Source organism: Bicyclus anynana, chromosome 26, assembly GCF_947172395.1.
Source record: "Bicyclus anynana chromosome 26, ilBicAnyn1.1, whole genome shotgun sequence".
Lineage (NCBI taxonomy): Eukaryota > Metazoa > Arthropoda > Insecta > Lepidoptera > Nymphalidae > Bicyclus > Bicyclus anynana.
This window is the reverse complement of record NC_069108.1, coordinates 3,345,247-3,365,726: the sequence shown is the minus strand read 5'-3', so window position 1 is coordinate 3,365,726 and position 20,480 is coordinate 3,345,247. Positions and strand designations below refer to the sequence as shown.

General features: G+C 35.7%; 2 protein-coding genes across 4 annotated transcripts; one reads left to right on the top strand and one right to left on the bottom strand.

Annotated features, from left to right (window-relative positions):
* Positions 1-47: 47 nt before the first annotated feature.
* Positions 48-6,663, bottom strand: LOC112051115 (ferritin light chain). 2 transcript variants are annotated; one of them, XM_052889665.1, is made up of 5 exons: positions 6,640-6,663; positions 4,068-4,173; positions 2,467-2,700; positions 1,618-1,802; positions 48-509 (listed from the first exon to the last, which is right to left on the bottom strand). In XM_052889665.1, exons 1-5 carry the CDS (start codon positions 6,640-6,642, stop codon positions 345-347), a joined length of 693 nt encoding a protein of 230 aa, XP_052745625.1. In that variant the 5' UTR covers positions 6,643-6,663; the 3' UTR covers positions 48-344. The 2 variants fall into 2 exon arrangements, with proteins under 2 accessions (XP_052745625.1, XP_023945373.1); XM_024089605.2 differs by lacking the exon at positions 6,640-6,663 and adding an exon at positions 6,306-6,449.
* Positions 6,398-18,870, top strand: LOC112051116 (ferritin subunit). Of its 2 annotated transcripts, none has more exons than XM_024089607.2 (6): positions 6,398-6,538; positions 7,299-7,434; positions 11,826-11,968; positions 15,463-15,597; positions 17,135-17,278; positions 17,996-18,870. In XM_024089607.2, exons 2-6 carry the CDS (start codon positions 7,368-7,370, stop codon positions 18,149-18,151), a joined length of 645 nt encoding a protein of 214 aa, XP_023945375.1. In that variant the 5' UTR covers positions 6,398-6,538; positions 7,299-7,367; the 3' UTR covers positions 18,152-18,870. The 2 variants fall into 2 exon arrangements, with proteins under 2 accessions (XP_023945375.1, XP_023945374.1); XM_024089606.2 differs by having other exon boundaries at positions 6,492-6,631.
* Positions 18,871-20,480: the final 1,610 nt, after the last annotated feature.

Sequence of the window (20,480 nt, the reverse complement as noted above, 5' to 3'; positions counted from 1 at the left end):
TTTGAATGAAATATTTTTTCTTTAAATAGGAACAAATAAAATACAGATAACGGTGTTGAATATTTATTTGAAAATAACTGAAAAATATTAATTAAACGTAACTAAGCAATACAATTTCTACACTTAAAATAATGTTTTCACCTTAATTTAAATAATAAAGCACAAACTAAACAGCCAGTTACTTTGTACGCAACGGTGTTGCCAGGATTTATTTATACCATTTCTACTAAATTGGTAGTTTTATCATTTGATCGAAACAGTTTTCTACTAAATTGGTAGGATTTATAATTCATTTTCAAATCACAATTTTTGAATATGATTTATTATTGAGTGTTTTTTAAAATTTAAGCGATTTTTTGGAGGTACTCGTCGAACAGGAAGAGGGACACAGAGAGGTCATTGCCTCCGTTGGATGTGATGAACTGTTTAAGGTCTGAGGTGTGGCCAGCGAGGTCTCGGATGGTCTTGGCGTGGTCTTCGATGAACTCTTCCTCCAAGTACTGTGCAATCTATGGAAAAATTTTAATGTATTTAAAATAACGTATTTTATATTTACAAAATATACGCCCCAAACGCGTACAATAGGGATGATGACGGTTTTTTAAATTATATATAAATTAGGAGTACGCTAATAGTAAAGCAATTTTCTAGAAGTAACAGGGTATCTGCTATCATTACTTTCAGACCTACAGGGTATAAAAATTAAAAAAAAAATATATTACAAATATTTTTGTAATATATTTTTTTTAATTTTCTATCTGCGTTTACGTTTATATTTATTTATTTTAAATTTAATTTTCATCTAATTACGATAAAAGATTTTTAATTGATTCTGAAATTTTATAATGTTATTTATTTTACTGACATTCCCGCAATCTTTGTTTTTTGTGTTTTATTTAGTTAATATTGAACTTATTTACATGAATGTCTCGTAAAAATCCATATATTCAAATCTAGTAATCATTTCTATTAAAGTTTGAATTTAATATTAAGTATCTAGACCGAGCTTCGCTTTTATTTTGTTAAGTCACATTTATTTCGCATCAATTTGCTATTTATTTATTTATATTAGCATTTAAAACAATCGCAAAAACGTTTTATATAAGTAACTTGTTCCAAATCACTATGTCTGTTTCTGAGTATTTTGTGATTGAATAATAAAAATACTTTCACCCTTATATCAATATAGATTACATATTCATTGTAAATGCACGTGTATTTGATCATTATTTGTTTGGGAGTAAAACTGCGATATCTTTCAAGATATTCATTGAAAGCAATTGTTGTCAAGGGCAATTGTGTTAAAAATTAAATACTAGTGACGAATATTGTGTTTGGAAAAGGATTGATATCATGTTTATAATAAAAACAAGTTTGCAAAAAACCCTTATTTTACAACAAATTTCATTATCACAAAAAGATTACTGAGATAGACATATCCTGTCGCGGTTTTTTAAGAACTTAATGGGCAAGAACCGTTTTCTTTAATGTTCTGCTCCTATTTGTCGTAGAGTGGTGTTAAAAGCTTCCTCGATAAGTAGACTATTTACACAATAGTTCTTGTCCAAAAAAAACAAACTCTTTAGCTTTATACATATATGAATAATTAGTACATACCTCAGGGTCGTGAGTCTTGTGGTTGTTGCGCGTGGCCTCCTGGTGAATGAAGAAGGCGCGCTCGGCCAGCTCCTTCTGTATGTCGAGCGAGCGCGCCAGCGACTCCAGCTCCTGCAGCTCGATGGTGTTGTTCTTCTCTTCTGTCGCCTCCTGCGGGCTGCGGCTGTGGAAGTCCATGGTGCCGCCTGCGACGACCGGTGATTTATCAGTATCATGACATTGTAACATGTTGGCACTAGGTATCATGACATACTGTAAGTTATCATCATTAACAACCCATATTCGGCTCACTGTTGAACACGAGTTCCCTCTCAAAATGAGATGAGTTAAGTTAATAGTCCAACACGCTGCCCAACTGCGCATTGGCAGACTTGAAATACACTGAAAATTAAAATAATTCTCAAGTATGAAGGCTTCTTTACGATGTTTTTAGTTGGTGCATACCACAGACTGGTTTATATTGTTTTGTATTATATTTTATATTAATAACAAAAATTAAAAGAAAAGGATAAACAAATAAATGAGAGAAAATTTTTATTAACTTGTTCTTGGATGAATGACAATAAATTTGATAAATGAGCTTTCACAACAGCAATCAGATTAAATATTTCATTTTAAGGTTAAGCAAGCCTTACAATTAGAGAGGTTGATGAGACATAGTTATTATCTTGTGAATAACATTTTATATAAAAAAACAATATTAATTTTTTTCATTAGGTATGCAATCACATCCACTTTCATTTTTAATTTATTTGTTGATTAACTTTCATTTTGGTTTTAGTATAGATATCATGACATCCTCTAAAAATACTAAGTATAATGACATCCTGTTCAGGTATCATGACATACCTCTCTTAGTGACATGCTTGATGAGCTCGATGGTCTTGGCCCAGGAGTCGTCGGCCAGCTTGCGGAACAGCTTGCTGAAGCCGGGCCGGTTGACCTGGTAGTTGTGGTAGTAGGCGGACGAGAGCAGGAACTCGTAGGAGCGGCGGAGATGCAGGTTGGCGTAGGCCTGCAGCTCGTTCGCTACGTTGCCCTGGCGCCCGAAGTTGCCGTATACTGCGTTACAGCTTGGTAGAGCTGGTGGGACGAAATAACATATTTTTATAAGTTACTAACTTATGCTAATCCTGATATAAGATCGTCAAGCATGGTTTGGAAAGTTCGAATTAATTTGGTCATAACTGTCCTTTTCTAATAAAACTTTATAAGATAATTTAAGAAAACTTGCTAACAAACTACTAACAACTTTTGAAATGTAAATGTAAATATGGAATAAACGGCTTATTTATTTATTTATCAATAAAACTTATATGTTCCGCGCAACGTTCACAATTTCTATTTTGAATTCCTTCCCCTGACAACAAACTTAACAAAAAAAAAAATGTGAAATGGACGAAGTTGTTGCCGCGTGATGCTACGACCAAGGGAAATAGGGATTCATTTTTATTTACGACATAGACAAAATATTTTTTAAGAAGAAATAGTAGTTTTTGAGATTTTTATATTGGCAACACTGAAGTTTAAGCTTAAAGTGGACAAGAACAAAACAAAACAAATGTACAAAGTAGGTGCATATTAATCTACTAGCGGACGCCCGCTACTCTGTCCGCGTGGAAATCAATGTAAACTTTAAAAATTTTTGAAATACATTTTATTTTTTTTTATTAATTTAATTCTTATTTTTTTATGATTAATGAACAAATTTTTGAAACTGTAACTCTAATTATGAAGGACTTTCAAGTTTCAAGTTTCATTTGAATTCATTCAGTAGTTTCAGCGTGACGCCCGAATAACAAAAAACCGCGGACGGACAGACAGAAAAAAATCGAAAAAAAAATATTTTTAGCTTGAGTATCGATTATACATTGCCCCCAATAAAAATTTTCAAAATATCTTCAATGAACAGAATGTACAGAATTCGTATTATAAGTATAGATTCTAGATGGCGCTGTCGTCCGTTATGCTACGTTAACGTTTGTTGTTACAAATGGTATAAGTAAAATCTCAAATTGCAATTAAAAGTATAAAATTCGACCAGTTTTATTATAAGTATAGATTTATAGAATAGATATAGATATAGATGACGGCCACGTGGCGCAGTGGGTAGTGACCCTGCTTTCTACATCCACGGCCGTGGGTTCGATTTCCACAACTGGAAAATATTCGTGTGATGAACATTTACATTATACATATACATTATATAAGTATATACATATAAATACTTATACATTATTTAAGTATTTATATGTAGTATATAAATGTATATGAATATTATAATATCAACTATCTTAGCACCCATAACACAAGCTACTCTGTATGCTTACTTTGGGGCTAGATAGTGATGTGTATTGTTTAAGTATATTTAAAAAAAAAAAAATGTATAAAAAATGCAATGTGTTATGAAAATAGGAGGAAAATAAAATAGTTAATATATTTTCTGTTACCTAAACTGTTGGTGTTCCTGCCGCACTCATTGGAGACATCGTTGAAACAAACGTCAGCGGCAGCGGACGCGGCCAGGAGGCAAGCTAGTGCGAACACAGTCTTCATCTGCAACAAACATACTTATAGCTGAGAGGCTCCGGCCGGTACCAGCAAAGACGTACCACCAAGCAATTTAGCCTCCTCTATCTTCCAGTGAAAGTCCCATTAAAATCGGTTCAGCCCTTTCCAATTAGCCCGGATAAACAGAGAGACACACAAAAATTTTGAAGTTGTTTGTGTGTTGGTATCAGATAAATATCTCTTGAGAAAACACTGTTATCTTGAAATCACAGACTCATGTGTTGCTAAGCGCAAATGTTGAAAATGGCTGAACCGATTTGGCTAATTCTTTTTTTAGAATATTCCTTGAAGTATGACAATAGATTTTTACATATGAAGTAGACCTAACAGATCTCACTATAGGGGATATTGTTAGGTTCACGAAGGCTACAGTGTACCTGTGTTTTATACCACGGGAACTGGGTGAAATGGTAGGACTGATCACCCGTCTGGCCTTGTCAGACGTCCCTTCCATAAATATATATTGTTTTTATAGTTTTTTTTTAGGGTAGGGATAGGAAAGAAGCACACACAAGTCAAAGCAAAGATTGACTGGGTCTACTAGTTGGTTATAATAATTGTAAAACAAAATCTGTAGACACAAAAATCTGTGTAAATATTATAAAGATATAATAAAATCAGATTGTTGACTTTACAGCTTGTATAAATATTATCATAAACATATTATCAGATTAGTAATTATTATATGGAACTATGATAACCCTACACACAGTAGCTGAAGTAAATGTTTATATTAACAACTAGATGCTATCCTGTGGTTTTACCTGCACAAATACAGTTTCCATGACCTATGACACTCATAAATAATGGGGTTTTCTATTATTTAAATAGTTTATAAATCGGGTCAGATATATATAACCTAACCTAACCTTACAAACTTTACCTCTTAATTGTTACAGACTAGTGGATTTCCATGGTTTCACCCACTTGGTTCCTCTATCCAATGATATTGGCCATTGGATCAAGGCACTGAACCAGAGGAGTGTTATCAGCCTGAATTAGATAAGGCGAAGGGGATTCAAACTTTTTGAATGGAAACTTTTTAGATTATTTATTGAAATCATCACAAATGACTACCGCGATAATCATTAAAATTAGACTCCCTAGACAGATAATTGTAGTCTAATTTTACTCTAGATATCTCAGTAACTTTGTGGTACCATGCTATGTCCTTGGGTCACAGAGTCTCAGTTTCAAAATATTTCACATTAGAAATCACCAGTTGAGGCAACTAGATAATATGTAAAATGCTGAGCTGATCAACCTGACTCTCCAACAAGGAAATAGCCATTGTGTTTTAACAAAAACAACAAAGTTGTTTATGGATAAAATGAAATCATAAAGATGACAAAGATCTGTATAGATGATAGTATTATCAATCTATATATTTTGTAGATCCATCCAATACATCTTATCGACATCTACAATCTATACTAATATTATAAATATGAGACCAAGTCTGTCTGTGTTATGTTTCACGGTGAAATCCCTGAGCCCATTTGGACAAAATTTGGTATAGAGGTAAATTGTAATTGGAACTTATGCTAATTTTCATTTCTGAAAAAAACAGAATTTACTGTGAATAAAGTCACAGTTATTCACTAGTAATATCTCATTATCTCAATGATCAAATTAATTTCCAATTTTAAAAATGTTCGATATGTACTTATGTATGTTTTTCTTTTCTCCCCTGGATGATTTTATTGTTGTCAATATGATGATGGGATCCCCGAGAAACTCATCAAATTTTATGAATAGGTTTTAATGCTATAACTCACTGTGAATCTGATTACAAAAAAGAAAATCTATTGCAATGATCAAGAATCAATAATATTCATATAAAACAAACGATTTGAAACTGAAGTCCTTGTTTTTATAAACAACTATTTTTGCCGAAACATTAGGGTAGTCTCGAAAATAATTGCTTGTGGTTTTACAGATCGTTTACAGAATAGAAAGCATTTTCCTCTATCAAACTTGTTGACAGTGAGAAAGAGGCGAGAGTCATTGAACAATGTTAAATATTCGAATATCGAACAAAACACTTTTAAGGTCAATGGTTAATTAATTAGCAAAGGACGTGTGACATACAGGCAGAATGAAAAAAACAAACTCACCTTAGTTTATTTGCGACGTTCGAAAACAAAATATTATAGAACAGAATTATATTTATAAATTATATGGATTGTTCCGTTGAAAGTGCAGCCTTTACACACACTGGCGCAGAAGGCGACTTCCAATACGAAGAACCCCAAGTGATAAACTCCCCGAAGAGACAAAACAAAGTATATTAATGCTTTATCACTGTTTTTCCGCGTAGTATATCGACTGACATCGGCCAAATACAAAGGTACTTTAATTTTATCTCCCTACGAACTTGGATTATTAACACTGTGTGACCAGTTTTCGGAAGAAAATTACCGAAAAGTGCATAGGAACAGAGGTAATTACCATTAAATTAATAGTTGCGTGGCACGAACTTATTCCTTGTAAGATTGTGTTGTGAATCCTAATTACAAACGCGGATGTAATTCGCAATCAACACTGTTCTTTTGTATGTAAATACCATTAATGTGCGTAAAATTTGTTAGCTGGTATTAAAATACGCCCGCTTCCCCTCACCTCACCCCCTGAATGAGTTGCAAGTGACGTCGTCTAGCCTACTCGCACAATCTGATAAATGCTGAGGTTTTGTGTTCCAAGCAATTTCGTCACAATACATCATCGCTTCCAAATTACTTTTTTTTCTTTTATGCCATTGTTGAACCTGTCTTTTGAGTGGAGGTATTTAAAAATCGCATACAAAAACTTCGCATGGAGGTCCAAAAACCAGTTTGAGGGCGAAAAATATTCCATAAACCGCTTGGAACACAAAACCTCGGGGAATTTTATACCAGAATCTTCCATCTCGTTCGCACATCGTGTGTCATTTTCATTGTGAACCACTTGTCAACACGAGATGGTATCGTTATCGCTGCGTAGTTCAATATTTTTAATTCAGAACAATCGCTTTTAGCCCTTGTCTTTCTTTATACTTCGTATTGATAAGTAGCCTTCTGCACCAGTGAGTGTAAAGGCTTCTATCAATATCCATCGTCAATTCGTTGCAGTGCGAACTCCGTTTGTCGTCAAAGTATCTGTGATTTTAATTTAGAAGAAAAAAAGAAAACAAGGACATCATGAAGACCTTTTTGCTAATCGTCGCTACTGTTTTGGCTGTATGCTCTTCAGCCTTTGCCACACAATGTAAGTTCAATTTTATTATTTTTTTTATTTTTTTTTATCTGAAGGTTAGGGTCATTTGCTTCTAAAAACTTTTTAAGTTTAACGTTTTTAAAGTTATATTTATGTATATCATTCGGATTATACTCTAGAGATATTTCAATATTAGATGTTATTAAAAACTAAAATCATTTAAAGTTGGTGTAAGTAAATAATAATTCCCACTACCCACATAAAAAAAAAACATTCTAAAAAAAACTAGCATCTTTACACAAATACAATAATTACTATCAAAGAAATACAATAATTAGTATCAAAGAACTATGATTACTAAGTTCTAAGTTTTTTTTTCTTTATTCTTACCCATGGGGAAAAGGCAAAGGTTCCACTATTGAATTCTAAATTCAAATTATGCTGAAAATGATAACTAACAATTATAGCTTGTGGGCTTCTAGGTGTGGGTGACAGCTCATTATATTCTTGAATATTTGCTGTGGTTCACGATAATAGTTTGTATTATGAACATCATATGGCAACTGTCACCCGCACCAAGCTATGAACCATAATACAAATTTTGTCCTTGACAAAACTTTTTGAACCTACCTAGGAGTAACACTAAAGGCTTAGAGAATGTATTAATATAAGCTTCTTTATTGTAAAAATATAATGTTCTTAAGTTATAACTTGTAAAGAATAAAAAAAAGCTACATTATCAGCTAATATTCTATTCCCATGTTCCCACAGGAATGTAAACTATGTGGTCTGTAATGTGGAATGTAAACAAAGGGGGTCTACTTGTCGCTTTTTTAAATATAGATCTAATAAGTAATACTGTTGACAAAATAATTATACAAAATGATTAATACATCCAATATGATATTTTTATCTCTCTCAAGTTGTGAGAGCCAGCTGCAATACATTGTATGAGTAGAAATGTTATTACAGCAAGTAAATAATTGCAGCAATTAATTGCAGCAATTAATTGCTGTGACATTATGGAATACTAGCGGACGCCCGCGACTTTGTCCGCGTGGAACCCTACTACTACCCCTACCCCTATCTTACACCTACCCTACCCCGTCCCTACCCTACCCTACCCCTACCCTACCCTACCCCTACCCTACCAAGCAACGGCGACGGAAGCTTAAAAAATAGAGTAACTTCTCCCGTTTTCTCAACATTTCCCTTCACTGCTCTACTTCTATTGATCGTAGCGTGATGAAAAGTATACTATAACCTGCCCACGAGTATGAAGAATAATTGTACCAAGTTTCGTTAAAATCCGCCAAGTAGTTTTTGTTTCTATAAAGAGCATACAGACAGACAGACAAAAATTTTACTGATTGCATTTTTGGCATCAGTATCGATCACTAATCACCCCCTGATAGTTATTTTGGAAATATATTTAATGTACAGAATTGACCTCTCTACAGATTTATTATAAGTATAGATTGAACTTTATGTTTAAGATAATAGAGCTTATTCTTGATCTAAATATAAAAATATCTTGCAAGTCACTATACCAGAGATTAGTGATTAAATTAAAATTCAACACACTAAGATCATTGAAACTGATGTGTTATAGAATAGACTAGGAGACGCCCATTTCACCCGAGTAGTTCCTGTTCCCATGAGAATATGGAGATAAAATATGACAGTCGCAGTTAAGATTATTTGTGACACTCTCAAAAAATCTTATTATTTAAATGTGAACAAAAGGCATCACGAAATCTCGAAAACCGCTTGTTATACAAAGCTGAAATTTGGCAGGGAGGTAGTTTATAGTTAGTAGGTATACAGACACTAAGAACTGATTTTACGGTAGGGCTAGATTAATGAGGTCTAAGGGCGGACGAAATCGCGGGCGTCCGCTTGTATATACTCACACATCAAAAATATTCAACACCAATATACATATTTTCACTACTCTTGCCGAAAAACACTGTCATATTAACAATCCACAGCGGGGCTAAACAAGCATTTCCGCCTCTAAGCAATTTAGTTTTTTTAATTTTTGTCTGTTACAAGTACTAGCCTACTATAACGAAAAAGGTTTAATTCGTAAATAGTTTAATCATATAGCTGTCAAAGAATCATACTAAAATAATGACCTCTATAAAAGGAGGAGGTTTTATTTGTAAATAGAATCGAGGTTTTATTTGTAAATAGAATCATCTTAATAACGGGTACATACTTGTATGTATGGCTGATTGTTTGATAAAAAATTTGAAATTGGAACGAAATACAGCGTTTTTGTCTGTAAACACGTATTTTTTCATTTGATTTCTAGTATAGTCTAGATCCATTATAAACTCTGGTTTCTATTTAGCGGCCCTCGGCTTACGGCTCGTGCCCTAAAAATTTTGACGGCCTCCGTGACGCAGTGGTATGCGCGGTGGATTTACAAGACGGAGGTCCTGGGTTCGATCCCCGGCTGGGCAGATTGAGATTTTCTCAATTTGTCCAGGTCTGGCTGGTGGGAGGCTTCGGCCGTGGCTAGTTACCACCCTACCGGCAAAGACGTACCGCCAAGCGATTTAGCGTTCCGGTACGATGCTGTGAAACCTAAAGGGGTGTGGATTTTTATCCTCCTCCTAACAAGTTAGCCCGCTTCCATCTTAGACTGCATCATCACTTACCATCAGGTGAGATTGTAGTCAAGGGCTAACTTGTAAAGAATAAAAAAAAAAATAAAAAAATACCTCGTATATGTATAATAAACGGGTCTTTTTAGCCCCTTGTACAACAATCTACTATTAATTCCTCTGAGATTTATTATTTAAATAACACATGGATCAGATTTTCGTGTTTTATCTTAGCTTTGTATAATAGCCTTCAATAATGTTCAAGTTTTATTGCAACTATCTAGATAGGTAATTCTGTATGATCATGGATAGATCTTGACAACAGTTTTTACATTATGTAACTGCCATTGTGGTCTATTCTATGGGACTTTGATGAAGAGGTTCTATGTTATCCTCGGTTGACTAGAAATGTTTTAAGCTTTTCAATCCTATAACAAAATTTTAGTATTGGGCATTTATGATTGTTTTTTTAGACCATCTACAATTTAAAAAACATAAATCTTCCAAACAAGATGTTTGGCAGTCCCCACAAAAGGCCTATGTCCTGCAGTGGATGTCCATTGGCTGACATGATGATGATGATTAAGTATTTAGGATTTACTTCTTGCTTTAGAATATAACAACATAACTAAATCTCAGTAAAATGTTATAACAGTTAAGTACCTATTCGATGTTAATGTCATCGCTTATCTTTTGTCAAACAAATATGAACTAATAGCCCGAGTGTACCAGATACCAGATAACTAGGTATATCGAATGAACACTCAGGTCATTCGATATACCTAGTGTACCTACTGCGTAAAATCATTGCTTTTCTCAGACCAATTACAGAAGGAACTGTATCTCAAACAAAATTGTCTGTCATTTTCTGAGGAAAACGAGCTTTAGGTTTGGTCTATATCATAAAATAAACTTGAAGTTTTTGTCCGTTTTTTACACCATTCAACTACACAAAAAGGTTTTTTACGGTGCTCTATAACCGACGAACACGATTACAACCATTTAAAATCGATTCTATAGAGACAGCTTTTATAATCGCATTAGATCGTTGATCATATACTTTGACAGAAAAGTAACATCTAGCGAGGCAGGTCCTATACAATAGTTAGTCTGAGATGCTTTTACGCAGTAGATACCTACAGTAAGCCAGCTAGGCCGGCTGAATTAGGTACAAGATATTTTGTCAGAAAGGGAGTTTATAATGGGTTTAGCCCTGCGTGTTACACTATACTTTTCACTACGATTGCGTGAAAATAATATATTCTGCGCGATGCATGTCAATTAAGGCCCTATATGTTACTCGTACACACATAAGATTCTATTTACGAATAAAACCTCCTTCGTTTTCTAATAGGCTAGTACTCATAACAGACAAAAATTAAAAAAAAAAAACTTACTTTAGCCCCTAGAAGCTGAAATGCTTGTTTAGCCCCGCTGTGGAGTGGTAATATGACAGTGTTTTTGAGTACAGAGTGGTGAAAATCTACTATTAATTATTATACTACAGCCTTTCTTGTTGAGTACTGTTTACCAACAAAGAAATTAGAAATGAAGGTAGAAAACGCATGTCATTTCATAACTTATTTATTTTAAATTGTGTTTGGTTTGTTCATAAAATGTTATATGAAATATACTAATTGTTCTAAGCTTATTAATCAAATTTATTTTCATTAATTTAAGAACAAGTTAATTATAATTATTATTAGGTGTGAAATGACTAGTGATTTATACCCACATTTTTAATTTGTTGGTAAACAGTACTCATCAAGATAGCCTGTATAGTTATTATGCAGGTTCATAGACAGTAACAGTGATGTTCTGGTTCCGTAGGTAACGTGAACCCGGTGACCATCCCCAAGCAATGGATCACCATGTCGCAGGGCTGTCGCGGCGCCGTACGCAAGCAGGTACAGATGGAGGTGGCCGCCTCCGTACAGTACCTCGCCATGGCCGCGCACTTCTCCAAGGACTCTGTGAGTAATCTGAAACTGTTTCCGCAAAACATCAATATCAATACTATCCACAAGTGAAAACAAATTCTCTATATCTAATATATAAAATTCTCGTGTCGCGGTGTTCGAACTTGAACTCCTCCGAAACGGCTCCACCGATTTTGATGAAATTTTTTGTGCATATTCAGTAGGTCTGAGAATCGGCCAACATCTATTTTTCAAACCCCTAAATCCTAGGATAGGGTAGTGGTAGGGTAGGGGTATGGTATAGGGATAGGGTAGGGGTAGGGTAGCGGTAGGGTAGTGGTAGGGTAGGTTTATGGTATAGGGATAGGGTAGGGGTAGGGTAGTGGTAGGGTAGTTGTAGGGTAGGGTAGGGTAGGGGTAGAGTAGAGGTAGGGTAGGGTAGGGTAGGGGTAGGGGTAGGAGTATGGTAGTGTAAGGTAGGGATAGGGAAGAAGTGCAAATAAATAAATTAATAAGTCAAAGCGAAGCTTGAACGAGTCCGCTAGTCTATAATATAAAAATGAATCGCAAAATACGTTGGTAAGCGCATAACTCAACAACGCCTGGACCAATTTGGTCAATTCTTTTTTTAAAATGTTCGTTGAAGTTCTAAGATGGTTTTTACGGCGAGAAAAATTCGAATAATTGCCGGAAAAACCATAAAAATAGCCCTTTTCTTTTTCCAATACAAAGGTTTTCTAAATAAACCGTAGTCAATTTGAGCTTTATTGTTATTGTATAAAGTTCATATTAATAATAATTAGAAAACGGGGTAGGGGTACGGTAGTGGTAGGGTAGGGGTAGGGTTGGGGTAGGGTAGGGTAGGAGTAGGGTAGAGGTAGGGTAGCGGTAGTTGAAAGTTTACATCGAGTTTCACGCGGACGAAGTCGCGGGCGTCCGCTAGTTATCCATATTATTTACGTACACAGAACAAAACAACAAATAAATATGTACGTAAGCAAACTGTTGAAATATTTCACAAATTCACAAGTGGCACAAATGAAAGAAAGAAAGAAAAGAAAGAAAAGATCTTTATTTTTAAGTAATGCCACATATCACATAAAATCGAAATCTAAATGATAGAATACTTACCTCAAATTGTTTTAAAACACTCGACAGACTATTCTTAAGTAAAGAAAATCGTGACTATTACTTAACTAAGAATTCTTAATTATTGCATTGCTTACTTCTGCCGTTTGCTTGACTATAGAATGAAAATCGTCGCTTAAGCAATGGGGATGATGACTAGGTTTGAATATATTGATTTTTATGATACATTCGGGTAAATAAGGTCAATGTTAATTAATTTATACATAAAAAGCAAAGATTGTCTGGATATTTGCAAAATAAATAAGATTATAAAATTTCAAAATCTATTCAAAATATTTTATCGTAATTAGATGAAATTTCATACAGTTTTAGCTTCCTTACATTAAATGTGACATTTTTCAATACATGAACTATAAACATAAACGCACAAATAACAAAGATATTAGTAATTTTGTTTGAACGGTCATACAAATCTAACGATCACTACACTACCTACGACGTCATTAGTTCGTGCCATTTTGTATGGAGCGTTTTTCAGGGATCTGCGGCAGCGCCGCAAATCTGACCCTTCAAATCCCAGCAGGGCTAGCACGGGCAAGGGAGAAATTTATCCACGGGGAGAGGATAAAACGTTTATCCCCCACACTCGTTTTATCCACTCACCGCGCATGGGCACGTCGGTGGATATAATATCCCCGGTGGATAAACGGAGGGAAAGACTTGTCAACCCATTTGTATATATCTTATAAATTGGCATTAGGTATATTAATAGTCCGAAATAAACGTAAATTTGATTATATTTGGTTTTTTGTGCATATTATTTATCTGTTTTCTGTTGGCATTGTTTTGTTTGGTGATTGTTTTTTGCGGTGGTTTGTAGTAGGTATCTATAGTATCTATCATACTAGCGGACCCGGTCAAGCTTCGTTTTGACATAAGTGCACTTGTTCTCTATTCCTACTCTACCCTTCTTTACCTCTACCCCTACCCTACCCCTGCCCTCCCCCCCCTCCCCCCCCCCTCCCCCCACCCCTACACCAACCCTACCCACCCCCCCACCCCTACACCACCCCCCCACCCCTACCCCACCCCTACCCCACCCCTACCCTACCCCAACCCTACCCCGCCCCTAACCCCCCTCCCCCCTCCCCCCCTCCCCAACCCCTACACCAAACCTCCCCCCACCCCCCACCCCACCCTACTCCACCCCTACCCCACCCCCACCCCTACCCCACCCCTACCTTACCCCTACCCTACCCCATATTGCGAAGCAATTGTTAAAGACCAAAACATGCGAGACATAATTGTTTTTTTAAGTAAAGTTTTATCCCCACATCAACTTCACAGGGATAAATTTATCGCGTTTAAATGTCAAAAGTCCCAAAGTATATCATTTTATCCACTCCATATGCCATAGTCGAGGAAAAGATCTCCACGCGTAATGTCAATCGGGGATTAATTTGTCTTTCCCTTGTGGCCATGCTATGACGGGTGGATTTATATCCTTAGTCAGTGGATATAATGGGTGGATAAAAATTTTATCCCTTGCCCATGCTAGCCCGGCTGTAGCTCCGAAAGTAATGATCGCAGATACCCTGTTCCTTATACAAAATTGCTTTACTATTAGCATACTCTTAATTTATATACAATTTAAAAAACTGTCATCATCCCTATTACTTTTGCTTAAGTAAAGACTTTTACTTGTCTATAGATACGGCGGTGAGTATCTTTCTGGAGTTTAATCCTTAAGAATCGATATTTCATATATAGCCCCCGCAGTGGCGTGCACAGGATTGTTAACTAGGGCATGCAAGGTACAAAATGGAAAATTCCTATCGCAATACAAATTCGTGACGAGTTCTGGGTAGGCTGGGCATTTTTGCATCTATGGTGTGCACGCCACTGAGCCCCCGGTATAGATAGATAGATATTCTTTATTTGCACACCACAAAGACAAATACAAGTGAAATAAAAATACATTAAGAAGAGATCAGCATACAAAAGGCGGCCTTATCGCTAAGTAGCGATTTCTTCCAGGCAACCTTCGGTTTAGGAAAACTTATGTATGAAAAAATATGGGCAGTAAAATTCGATGAACGAATGACAGCGTTACGTTTTTGTGCGCAACCTAATCTGCGCACCTTTCACCATGCGCTGTTGCACGCGCACGCAACGGCCTGCTGCACCTAATATGCGCACCTTTCACTTTTTATGTGTGTATTGAGACGCTTGGCGGTACGTCTTTGTCGGTATGGTGGTAACTAGCCACGGCCGACGCCTCCCACCAGCAATATGTTTTTGGCCTACAACCGCTCTACACTTTGATTGACCAGAATTCATCAACAACTACCCACATTCGGCTCACTGTTGAGCACGAGTCTTTCAGATTATTCTGAGAAGAGACTCGCTCAACAGTGAGCTCAACTCGAACTGGATTCTCTATTATTAAATATTTCCAGGTGAACCGTCCCGGCTTCGCGAAGCTGTTCTTCGAGGCAAGTTCCGAGGAGCGCGAGCACGCGCTGAAGCTCATCGAGTACTTGCTCATGAGGGGAGAGCTCACCACCAACGTCACCTCCTTGATCACCATCAGGGTAAGACCATAGACATAGATAATGGTCCACAGCGGTGAAGAGTCCACACAGGCCGATTCCTGCCGGGTTACCTTTTAAAAATCATTATTAATTACTTTAATGTATATTTAAAAGGTAACCTGGCAGGATCCATACATATGGATGTAAGAGAAACCGAAGTGTGTATCAAGCGGCATGAATTTCTTTTTGTTTACCTTGGGCGGCGGCTTACCTTTGTCAAAATTCCATCCTTCACCACTGATATATATACATAGCTAAACCTTGTTAGTGCTGAATTTATTGTTAGACTAAAATATATAACTTTGATAAATATGTATACATACCAGCGGTGATTGTTCTTAACAACCCGATTCCTATCGGGTTACCTTTACCAGTAATCATTTTACAAAAATATGACTCAACACAGGAACAATTTATAGTAAAAAAATCCTTTTTAACCGACTTCAAAAAAGGAAGGAGGTTCTCAATTTGAGTCTATGTTTTTTTTGTGGGTATGTTACCGCAATGCTCGAAGACAGATGGACCGATTAAAAAAAAAGGTATACAGCTGACCGCAAGCACCGCCTTCAAACTGATCAACAGTTAGAACATAATATTATATATAACATAGTATGATTTTATTTTTTGCTTTTTAGTTTAGTTTTATGTTTTTCAAGTCGGTTGACTTTTATTTATTACATTTTTTTAACTCTTTAGGGATAGAATTTTGAAAATTCTTCAATGTTATTATTTTTAGTATTTTTCTGCTAGTACACATACCAATTTATACAAATGTAACACGAAAAATGAGGGACTTTCCATACCAACTTTCAACCCCTATTTCACCCCCTTCTGATTTTATTTCTATTGTTTGTATTATGGTCTCAAATCGTACCAAGTTTCAGTTCAATTCATTCAGTAGTTTCAGTGTGATGTGCCGGTCAACAAAAACACGGACAGACAGACAAAAAATAAAAAAAATATAATGACCTCCATTAAAATTTTCCAAAATATTTTTAATATACAGAATTTGAACTGTTATAGTTTTAATAAGTATACAGTGAAGACATGGCAGTACTGTGTAATACCTTTGCCTTTTCCCTAAAGAAAAAAAAAGCTAAAAAAAATAATTTTGACTTTTAATTTAATATATCCGTGCAAAGAGGTTTTTTTTCTCTGTACTAATTTCTACTTCATAAAATTACGATCTACCCTACGTAAGTGACTAATTAGTAATTTAACTTTAACCTAAACCTATAATATATTATTATTATACTAAGATAATGTCCAATAACTTAATCTTAGTCTTTTACTAATTATTTTAGGTCACTTTGTTCACATTATCTTCCATGTAGCACTTAACACTACACTATCACTAGTCACTAAACACTAACTCAAATGGTTTGGTCCGTTTAAGTCTTCTCACTGTATTCGCAACGTCGAGTAACTGGATTGCCTCGATGTTTGAAGTCTTTGTTCATGAGCAAGAGACATTTTTTGAAATATTTTGTCGACGTTTTCAACAACAAAAAGAGGTTTAACATCTGTTTGTATACAGGCCCCGGAGCACAAGTACTGGTCGTCTGGCCAGGCCGCGCTGGAGGAGGCGCTCAAGATGGAGACGGAGGTCACGAAGGCCATCAGGAATGTGATCGTCAAGTGCGAACAGGACCGGGAGGACAACGACAACAATGACTATCATGTAAGAATTACTGTAAAAATATGCGAATTTCAGGCCGTTCGAGGCAGTCTACTTATGAAACGAATCGAAGTTCAGTACGACGTATATAATATAACGTTTCGAAACATAGTGCGTTGAGCTGCTCAATACAAGAGTTTTAGGTATCAGCAGTAACGTACGGCGCGGCGGCTGGACAGTAACGTCAGATACCAGCGATTAGGTGAATTACAAGTGAACTTGGCTACGTTTCTGGATAACGATTTGTCTACATTTATTACTCGTATATCAAGGAATGGATTAAAGTCTCGTAAGAGTTATCAGGGGTGTCTCATTCCAATTCTCATTAATTTGACGGCCGCCGTGGTGCAGTGGTGGACTTACAAGTCGGAGGTCCTGGGTTCGATCCTTGGCTGGATCGATTGAGGTTTTCTTAATTGAGCCAGGTCTGGCTGGTGGGAAGTTTCGGCTGTGGCTAGTTACCACCCTACGGGCAAAGACGTACCGCCAAGCGATTTAGCGTTCCGGTACGATGTCGTGTAGAATCCGAAAGGGGTGTGGATTTTCATCCTCCTCCTAACAAGTTAGACCGCTTCCATCTTAGACTGCATCATCACTTACCATCAGGTGAGATTGTAGTCAAGGGCTAACAAAGGGTATACCTGGGTTCACGAGGCCGAAGTTGTATTGGCCGGTGGACATTCGCCTTTACATCTTTTTAATATATGTTTTTTTATATAGCTTGTCGACTACCTCACTGGAGAATTCCTGGAAGAGCAATACAAGGGACAACGCGACATCGCGGGCAAGGCCTCCACACTCAAGAAGATGATGGACCGCCACTCCGCTCTCGGAGAGTTCATCTTCGACAAGAAACTCCTTGGCATGGACATCTAAGAAGGACCAGAGTCCACGCCCTTTTATTGTAGTTAAAAAAAAAATATACGTCACTTTTGTTATTATCGTTTTAAAAATAAAACATTCTTTTTTCAAATTAATTTTCTTTAGTTATCATAACCATAGAGATGTTAAGCAAAGATAGTGCACTTAAAAATCGAGTAAATCAATAGGAAATACAATCGCCGAACTTTGTCTGTCCTGTTGAAAAAATTAAATCAAGCAATCAATAAATCATTAGGCTGTATAATCAACGATCTTTGTCTGTTTGTAGGAAAAAAAAAATACAATATAACTCTCTTAATCTCATCTTTATCGTAAATAAAAAACTGTTAGAAATCTTTCTTTTTCAAACTTAAATTTGTAAAAATAACTAAGTTCTTGTGATAGAAATAAAGTTTTTATTTGAAAATATGTTTTAACAGTACAAATATTTTTCGTATATTTCATTTTTTTATTACCATAATTACAAAAGTCAATAGTAATTTAGGCCTTGTCTAGGTGTATGTAAAATTGTAGAATAGCTGTAAGTATATTTAAATTACAATTATTAATATTTTTTATGCTGAAAACGAGGAATAACTATCCTCCGAACAATATGTTAGATTTTTTTTTGTTTTGATTACAAATATTTTATGTCTAATAAATGCCCGCCATGTTTTGTTTAGTTTTGCCAATAGTGGTACACGTTTTTGGAAATAAAATCATACCTGCGTCACGATTTGCATTATTATTTCAGAAAAATTACCTATATTTTATAGAAATAGCAATTATAAAAAAATACCTAAACCGATTTCGAAACTATAACTTTACTCAGTTTAATCTTATCTAAAAAAGGGAGAAAGATAAGTTAATTAATAACAAATTAAACAATCTAAAATGATTTTATTACTATTTATAACTAATTCAGAGTGGTTAGATAATAGATTTAGGTTTCAATTTTAAATGCACAGATTAATCAATTATAGGCAGATGGAGCGCACGGAATACGACTGTGTCGTACCCGTCACAAATACAAAAAGGATAAGGAATAAATTCTCGAGTCAATTAGACACGAAGCGTCGCATCAGTAATTTTTAATATTATTCAAGAAAAATGGCGTCTTATGTTTTTAGATATTTTATAAACTGTTCACAAAAACTTAAGGAATAAGATAAGAGTATTTTTTTATTGGTTATTATTGATTATTAAATTAATTTACGTAATTGTTGTTAGTGTTAAATTTTGAAATAAGTTAATTATGAAAAAAGTTTGTTTATCGGATGTCAAGGAGACACGTGACTTGTTTTTTTTTGTGGGTTACACCAGCTTCAGCACGCTGCTTATAAAGACTCTGGTTAATCTGTGTTTAAAGTTTAGGTTTTAAAAACAGCTAATGATTCAAGTTGATTTTGAAATGAAAATACTAAAGACATTACATACCTATTTTATTTCCTTATTTTACCTTACAATGTTGTCCTATTCCTAAATTCGTCATTAATCTAACCATTCTAGCCTAATCACAATAATGATTAAAACAATAGCTCACCAATTCAAACCTCTGTGCTGACGTTCGTAACAGAAACTGCGTTAAGTAACATGTATTTGATTTAAACAACAGCCAAACTTCCACCAAAAATAAATCAGGCGTCCGAGATACTAAAAATCCCTCAAGACCACACACGGCTCCTTTTTATAGATTTTTGAATATTTATAACAAAAGATGAATGACATTCTCGACTTCAATTGTTATTTAGAACTAGTGGACGCCCGCGACTTCGTCCGCGTGACACTCGATGTAAACTTTCAACTACCACTACCCAACGCTACCCCTACCCTACCCCTACCTTTTACTGAATTTTCTTTGCTATAAACCTCACGGAGCCCGAGACCTTTCCAACGAATGCAAAACCGTGGAAGTCGGTTGGTGCGTTCTAGAGTTATAGCATCAGGAAGGAAAACCCGACTTATTTTTATATTTATTTTTAAAATAGGTTCAATAGATACTTTCCAAAATCCATGACAATTCAAATCGAAACCCAAACTTCCTAGTTGGGACACTCTTATGCCAATAGATGGCGTGATTGTTAGAATCCGAGCCGTTGCGTAGTAAAATCATGTCAATAGATGGCGCAACATACTATTCGTATCCGAACCTAACATTAAAAGCCTCTATAGCTCAGCGGTAATGGGGCTGGACTGGTGGTGGTGGTTCGATTGTCGTACCCACTCCTGTCAGATTATTTTTGACTACTTGGAGGGCAATGGGAATCCATCCATACTAATAGTAAAAATGTGAAAGTGTGTGTGTGTCTATCTGTTTGTTTATCCGTCTTTCACGGCAAAACGG